Source organism: Asparagus officinalis, chromosome 8 (genome assembly GCF_001876935.1).
Source record: "Asparagus officinalis chromosome 8, Aspof.V1, whole genome shotgun sequence".
NCBI lineage: Eukaryota > Viridiplantae > Streptophyta > Magnoliopsida > Asparagales > Asparagaceae > Asparagus > Asparagus officinalis.
In genome coordinates, this window is record NC_033801.1 from 89,506,150 (window position 1) to 89,514,773 (window position 8,624).

General features: G+C 33.1%; 1 protein-coding gene across 5 annotated transcripts in view; it reads right to left on the reverse strand.

Moving 5' to 3' along the window:
• The window catches only part of LOC109819715 (peptidyl-prolyl cis-trans isomerase CYP40-like), an 18,451-nt gene continuing 12,043 nt past the window's right edge, over nucleotides 2,217-8,624 (reverse strand). The window contains exons 3-10 of one of the 5 annotated variants that reach the window (XM_020385551.1): nucleotides 8,435-8,522; nucleotides 8,257-8,309; nucleotides 6,882-6,986; nucleotides 3,427-3,502; nucleotides 3,287-3,324; nucleotides 3,140-3,209; nucleotides 2,568-2,662; nucleotides 2,217-2,484 (exon numbers count right to left, since the gene is read on the reverse strand). In XM_020385551.1, the coding sequence (XP_020241140.1) occupies nucleotides 3,180-3,209; nucleotides 3,287-3,324; nucleotides 3,427-3,502; nucleotides 6,882-6,986; nucleotides 8,257-8,309; nucleotides 8,435-8,522 (390 nt within the window). In that variant the 3' untranslated portion in view covers nucleotides 2,217-2,484; nucleotides 2,568-2,662; nucleotides 3,140-3,179. Of the gene's footprint in view, nucleotides 2,485-2,567; nucleotides 2,663-3,139; nucleotides 3,221-3,280; nucleotides 3,325-3,426; nucleotides 3,503-6,510; nucleotides 6,684-6,881; nucleotides 6,987-8,256; nucleotides 8,310-8,434; nucleotides 8,523-8,624 lie in introns of those variants that run through there. The other 4 variants (XM_020385550.1, XM_020385554.1, XM_020385553.1 and 1 more) reach the window with 4 other exon arrangements.

Here is an 8,624-nt window from a genome sequence, read left to right on the forward strand (position 1 = left end):
GATAAGTACCTAAAAAACAAAGATGAACATGTTTAAGACAGAAGTATGTTCTACATATTATCAATTTTTCATTAGATTAGGGTTTTCTACTGTTAAATTGTTTTCTTGGAAATGTGTGTATACACGAAGGATGATGATAGAATTTTTTTTTGCAAAATAGCTAGTTTAAGACAAAGGAAAATTAAGAAATGAAACAATTAGTTATATGCGAAATGGGGGTCATCATTGTACCGTAGGAAAAAGGGTGAAAACTTAATAACAAAAATATGTTGGCAAGGACCATCCAGAAATTTTTTAACAGATAATTCTTATAACTAGAGATTGTAAAATGAATGGAGGAGAAAAATAATAACAACCAGGGATCTGTTTAGTGTGAGTGCATGAGCATGTTCACATGTTGAAACTAACCTTACTATTATCAGTGCACGTTATGTGTCTAATACAATATTTTCCCTACCGCTTTGGACCAACGGCCTCCTTGAAACAACATATGTATATGTGTTTGTTGTGTGTGCACAAGCATGTACACATGGAGAAATTAACCTAGCTATATTTATGCATGTTATGTGTCTAATCTAACATGGCGAAACTAACCTAACTATATTTACACATGTTACGTGTCTAAATCTAACATCCCGTTCTTCCACTTTGAACTAGCGACGTCCTTGTCATAACAGCTCGATCTAAACAACAATATATAAATCTAAGTTGTTCATGTGAAAACCTTATAGCATGTGTTAGAATAAGTGCACAATAAAGCGGAAATAATCCATTATAGATGATCTCCTTTTGATTGTCAATGATATGTTGACTGAATTGAACAATCAGAGGGTTTTAAGGCATAATTTCAACATCATGCAGAACCTTCCATTTAGATTCATCAAAATTCATTTCTGTAATAAACTTTTTATTCTTAAAATATCCATAAATGAACCCACACAACTTCTCTGGCTTGGGGAATTGACATCCTGCTAGTCTCACTATTTTATTAGCTAAATGCGGAACATAAATAAGTAATCCATATTTTTAAATGTTATAAAGGAAACGACTTAATAAGGATTTCAAGTACGAAATTCTTAAATAGAAAGATGTGAATTTTCTCGTTGTCAGATTGCAAGTTTATTGTCAATATCAAGTTATATGCTATACCAACCATAGGTTAATAAGGGCTTGAGGCGAATGGGCATTGCGATGAAAACAATAAGAAGCAAAGACAATTTAATCTAGTGAATGTAATCTACGACAGATGAACTACTTATAAATAAAGTTTTAAAGGATTTCAATGTGTTTTGAGTCATATATCAAGGGGTGCTAAATAACTTTACAAATTTTGAAATGTTGACGATGATTCATTATACATTGCGTTAATAATGTTGACATCTTTTGAAATTTTATTTCTTGATAGATCATAAGCATCCAAGGGTTTGAATTTTCATCTTTTATTTCCAAGTTTCGAAATTGGGCTATTAATAGTACTCTAGCTCAACTCTATTATAAAATATCCTAAATTATAGACATTACTATTATAATAATAATTAAGATATTGTAATATTAGACATTTAATATGTTATAACTATTTAAATAAATTATGGTTAAGTTACTATAATTATCCAAATTGTAATAGTTATCCATATAATTCTTTACACATAATGCTTTAAGTAAATAATAAATTCTAAAAGTTCAATATATACAAATTGCTTCACCATTTTGCAGTCAACAAAAAAATTTCCATAATGTAAAACATGTACCTCCACATGCAAATTAGGGGGCACTACTAGTTCTCAAAAATGAGAATGTGGCATTTTCCTAGAATACTCAAATTACGAATAGATAATTCTTTTTTTTTTTGAGGTAATACTAAGAGATAATTCTTGTTCAATGAAAACTGACTTTCTCTACTTTTTATTTGGATTAATCCTCCTTTTAAGGCCAGAATTAAAATTGTAAGTAGTTATAGCATATAGATCAATAATGAAGCACATAAATCAAAACAAAGTTCATAGCTTTCTCCCTTCTAAGCAGTCCACGCTCCCCACGGACAACTATATCATGCAACGGAAGCAGCCTGTGAGACTCCCATACCTTCAACAGATAAAAGTAAATAATTCACGATAACCACAACAGGATACTTAATTTTAGTCCTGAAAATGTTCTGAAGCGGAAATGTTCGCTTCAGAGCTTTGCACAAAGGATTGTCAGAAATATTAAAAAAATAGTTTGAAATATTCCAGTTACCGAGAATTTTGAAATATATGAAAAACTGTCCGTTCCACAAAAACAATGTGACATTTTGCACAAGTTCAAAGAAATTAGTTGAGATGACGTAAGTTGAAGTCCTCAAACATGTGTGTCAAGCACCATTACAATGGTTTTTACTGCGTCCCTCCAGACACTACAAATACAATAAAAGGTTCAAGAAATGAAAAACTTTCGTCCGCATCAAAAATGAACTACAGTTAATCAGCTTCTTATTCCTACAAACACCTGCAGACAAAAACAATACCATAAGGACACGCAACAAGGCTTGCATCGAAAAATGGCAGAAGGATGAATGGAAGTATAGTTACCTCCCTATGCCAACAAAAAAACTGCTCAGCTTGTCATCGGCAGTAAAAACAAATTTTGAAAGTTTTAGAGCTGAATGAATTCATCACTGTTATTCCTGCAAAAAGAAAATATGTAAAAGCAGATGATGGCAGATGCTATACATAAATAACAACTTAAATATCTTTTTTAAATAACTTTTCAGTTTTATTATAGAACGCATCAACTTGCCATTTGTTTACAAAAATGACTAACTTTCAACAACATCAGCGTGCTGGCTGACGGTTGGGTGTTGTTTTAAATTTTCATTTTCGTATATACACAAAACTGGCAACACTGCCGGAAACATGCCCAACTCTGGGATATTTAAGTGAAAATAAGCCAAAAACAGAACCTACTTTTGGTCAATAATGCTAATGAGCCAAAAATTGATTGTTTTAAATACTAGCATGGTCCTCTTTTAATTAAATTTCAAAATAATCTTTTTTTCAGAATTGTCCTCATCTTCCTTCTATGAACCTCCCTTTTAGCTTTCATCAATTTTTAATCAACTGCAACTAATAAAAAAAGTAACTAACTATTAGCATTCCGTAACCTCATCATTTGAGCCTGATTTGGTTGATGCTTGAAACATTCTAGCATAAGCCTTTCGCTCTCGATCTCGCCTATCAGCAATCTGTAAACCATTTTAGCAACAAAAATATTTCAAGGTGCAAAAATGGGCTCATATATATCCACTGACCTTCTTCTTCGCGGCAGCAAGTTCTTCCTTTATCTTTCCTGCAATAAATACATTTCATGAAAGTAGATAAGATCACTTGACACGTAAAAACATGTTTAAAGAGAGAAGTGAAATTTATGTGAAGATCTGACGATTCTGACCATCATTGGGCTCCAGCTCTAATGCTGTCTTGAAGCTTTCTACTGCTGCATCCACATCATTCAGTGCCATATGTGCCTGAAAATTGTTTACAAGCCAAAAATTAGACATTCGTGGCTCAATAAGAAGGCAATATTTCTGGGCAAAAATGCTGATGGGTAAAAAAATTTAATAGTCACAACGAACAAATAAAAGAATGCAAATAACAGTAAGCACATACTTGGAGACTTATCTACAACTTCCAGAGAACAGTTGTCAAGATGAAAAAAATGTGTATCAAATACAAAGATAAGTGAAAATTCTAAACTAGCTCCTCTTCACCACACCAATATAGGAAGTCAACTGGCTCGCATCACACGTGAAGTTAATTAGTAAAATCTATGGGAATCCACTAGTACCACTTAGTGTTAAGTGTTAACCTCTCAAGATATGCATAGTAACAATTTCCACTGAAACTGTTAAAAGATAATTTGCAGAGTCACTGACTTACAAATCAATGGACTAGTAAATAGCAAATCCCCTATAAGTGATCAAAGGACGGATCTTTAAGTTTGTCTTCACACAGTTCAACTGATCATGAATTGGCTATTGATCCAAAGAGGGCTGCATAAATGTATGAGACTCAGTTTCGCATGAAACTAAACTATGCAGCCAAAAAGTTGTTGGCACTTGTAACTGGACAAATGCAGGTTCTGCACACCCACACACATACATGATTACGCAAGTGAATAATCAATTTGGAGATCAGCTCCAAACACCGGAAGCTTTTGCATGCGAGTTCAAATCCAACAATTGATTGATTAGCCACTATAAATTCTACAAATATATAAATCTCAAATTGCACCACTACTTTCCCCAAAATTCGGCTACTGATCTTTTTCCTCCTCAACACCCTATGCAATTAAGGAGCCCTTAGTTATGAACATCGAAGGCACCGAGGTGTGCAAGTGTGACATCAACATGTTGTTTATATGTGTTCCATTTCATTTACTTCCTATTTTCTCAAAAGAATTTTTTTTTATTTTTTAGTTACTGACTGATCCCACTAAGGCCGTGGTTTGGGTGCTACTGCTACTTCATGACATGCTTCTAAAGTCTAATTACTTATAGATGATTATTGAGTTCGTTCATGAGTATATAGCCTCATATCTGTTTCTGCTTCTGCTAACCAAAATTTAACATTCAATATATGACTCACAATAAAAACATACGATCTGCAAACTTCCATGTAATCCATTCAATCGGAGTATCAACTGTTTTTGCATTCACATATAGTCTGGTTGAATGTGGAAAAAATGATTTGAGCAACTTCCTAGGCACATTCAAAATGAAATCTCATGGTGTATGTTATTTTCAGATGATATAATGTTAATTGACGAAACTAGAAGATGTATAATTTCTAAAATAGAAATGTGGAAACAAGCTCTTGAATCTAAAGGTTTTAGAATTAGTAGAACAAAAATAGAATATATGGAGTGTATTTTTAGTAAAGTAAACGAAAGGAAATAACCTATTGTACATATTGATGGTTAAGAAATATTTAAAATTAATCATTTTCTCTATTTAGGATCAATCATTCGGCATGATGAATAGATTAAGGATGATGTTGTTCATTAAATCAAAACGGGATGGCTAAAATGGAGGAGTGCTTCGGGAGTCTTATGTGATCGCAGGGTACCAATGAAACTAAGGGAAAATTATATAAGATGATTATAAGACCAACAATGCTTTATGGATCAGTATTGGGCAATTAAAAAACATGTGCAAAAGATGAGTGTAGCAGAAATGAGAATGTTGCGATGGTATTGTGGATATACACTAAAATATAGGGTACGAAAGGAGTGCATCCATAGTAAATTAGAAAGAATCGACTAAGATGGTTTGGGCATGTACAACGGAGACCTCTTAGTGCACCGGTTAGAAAAAGTAATAGTATTATAGTTAATAGGCCACGAGATCTAGAGGTAAACCTAAAAGAACTAGGTTGGAAGCAATTAAGAAGGATATGATAATGCTTCACTTAACGAATGAGATATCCCATAATAGAATGGAATGCAAGAATAGAATTTATGCAGCCGACCCTAAACATTTGGAATAAAGACTTTGATGATGTTGTTGTTATGTGGGAAAACTAATTGAAGACAACTCGGTTAAACTGACAGAAAACCATCCTAACGATGTAGATGGTGTAGACCAGTAGACCCAATCCCTAGCTAAAGGCCCATCAACTTCTTTCTACTAGTCGAAACAGTCAATACCCTCTTTACCCTTCTGCGTCTCTCTCTCCAGGCCGTGCATGAATAACCACGGTACCAAGGCCGTCTAAACCTTCTTTTATATATATAAGTTTCATTTCCTTCCAAACTCAGATCATCTCCCTTTCTCTCCCATGGGAGAAGGCTACATGGCCTTTCGAGTCATCGAACTAGTATACAGCCATGTATAACATTTAGTCAAACTTGCGACGAGGTAATTAAATGATGAAAACTTTTCTCCATGATTAGTGACTGACAATAACTTGTGAATTATTATTATAATGAAAATTGTTGTTGTTTTTACAAGATGTCTTATCTGATCTCAGCAGATTATATAATATAACCTACTAGATATTTTGCATTTTCAGAAAGCTAAATAAAATTTTATCTAGATTTTTTTATAAAATTTTATCTAGATTTTTTTACTTTTCAACATTTTAAAAAATGTCAAACATTAAAATTTTAATTACTCATGAAGTAGGTGGTGAAGAAAAGGGGAAAATGAACAAACACTGTCGATAATTTAAATTAAGAAACAAAAGTGATTAACAATGATAAAAAATTGTTGAATTTTTTTTTATAAAAATGATTGATAAAATAGCCGAATAAGATGTTAATAATTCTGGATAATTACTTACATTCACAACGAATATCAAGTAACTATAGAATATCAATCAATGTTTTATGCCATGTCCCTTCATTCTCCATCAGTTATTTTCAGTTTTCCAAACCAGAAATTTGCTAGTATATGAGTTCAAACTCCCCACAAAATCGAATGAAGTTAATGCAGATACAGTAGATCGATATTCAAATCCAGGATTCACTTTTTACCTTCACCACGATACATTCACCTAATTTTACCCATCTTAATCCATTGCTATTGTCCTGACCTACAAATTTAGCTCGTAGAGTGACCACTTCTGGTGCTTCCTCACTGTCACAAGAAATATCACTGCTCATCTACTAACTGCTTTTGCTGCAACTAACCAATTTCTCAGCAGACCCTAACACATTTTTATTCCCTGTGTGTTACTAAAAGAAAAGATCCAAAGATAAGATTTATACACCAGAAAAATCATGCATCGACTATGACATCCATTAGATGAATGAACTAGACATTTTCTAATGTAATTATATGTTTCACTATGGAGAAGGTATAAAGATTGATATATTAAGAAGCAGAAAAAACTGAAGACACTAACCTGACCTTGGCGAAAATATGCTTTGCCATAGCCATCTCTTTCTCGCACTGCAAATTCAGCATCCAGCAGCGCACCTTTGAAATCCCCCAGTTTCAATTTGCATACCTAGCAAATGAAAAGAAAGCAATACTTATTAGACAAATGTGAAAGAAATTTAAACCTCATAACAGAAATGAACCCAACGCAAGAACATATTACTTTAATATAAAAGAGCATTATTATGTGCAATTAGATAAAAAGTTTAACAAAAGTAATAATAAATCAATGTTTATTTCCATCAATGAAATTCCATAAAGAGGATGCACCCAAGCACTGGCATGGAACTTCACAATTCAAAGTACAAATTTCACTTTCAAGTCGGGTCAGAAATGTAGCGTGCAGTTTTGCAAGCTGATAGGTAGTTGCGTCTTATTACATAATATTTCAAAGCAATGAAGCATCCAAACATGAACATGAAAACTATTTAACCAGAATATCTGTTCATGTCTGGTCAGCTAGGAATTAAGACAACAGCACATCCCAACTAATAAGTAATTGTGCATCAAATGACTGAAATTGTATCCTAGTTCCAAGGACAATAATGCACCAACAAATCTTGTTTATCTGCAAGAACATACACTCCAGTAGTGCAAAAAACACAGTTGTTACATGTAGATCAGACTGGATACAAGTATAATCCTTCTCTTGACCTTTCTAGTCGAATTTTATGATCTTCTACAGCCACCACTACAGACTAGGTAAATTAGTATTTGTTCAATCGTTCCCATAAGATTTCATTGCAAGTGCATTCTACATTATAGTATGGTACAGGTAACTATATTATTAATGGTTTCCTCTTATATTATATTTCATTGCAACTACATCCTTTGTACCCGCAATCTGCACATTTGAACTTTCATGATGTTCCCTAGTCATTTTTGTTTAAAACTCTGTAGATTTGAACATCGGTTTATGTGATTACTGGACAAAGAAGTAAATAATATTGTTAATATAGTTGAGTAATTTATTTCTTGTTTACCAATTTACTTTATCTTGTACCCCAAGTGTCCTTTCCTCTATTTAAAGAGGTGAGATCCATAATAAAATTAATCTCTTGGTTTCTTTTCTCTACAAATATAAAAATGAGAAATTGATGTCCTGCATGTAAATACTACGGCCACATAAGCAGTTAAGGTATCCAAATAAAGTTGATGGTTGTGCCAAGACCATTCAATCCTTGAATTTGGATTGTAGATTTCATCATATGCCCTTAGGTTTCTGATCCAAATGAAGCTCGTTCTCATGACAAGCCAATAACAAAGCATTGCGTCCACGTGGCACGAAAATCAAGTCAATAAAAAATAAAATATAAGAAGTTATTGTGAAAAATGCTTACAGAACTATTTGTGAAGATCACTGACTTCATCTTCCGCAATAAAGAACTCTTCTCTGCACAACCATTAATCAACGGAAAGTGCTTTCAGAAGTTAAGAAGAAAATAACAGAAATATGAATTGTTGACATATCAGGGGGCATTTAATAAGACAAAGTTAGCACAGAAGGAAATGCCTTGCCTTCATCAATCTCTTTTTGATTCCAACAAACATCCAAGTACCGCAATGCTTTTCGGTATTTTCTAAGAGCCATCTTGTAATCTTGTTTCTGCAGGGAAAATAATGAATTAATCACCAGAATGTCAACATTTAAGAGACACTATTAAATACAGTTTATAATCATAATACAAAAAGGCAGTCATGTGTTGTT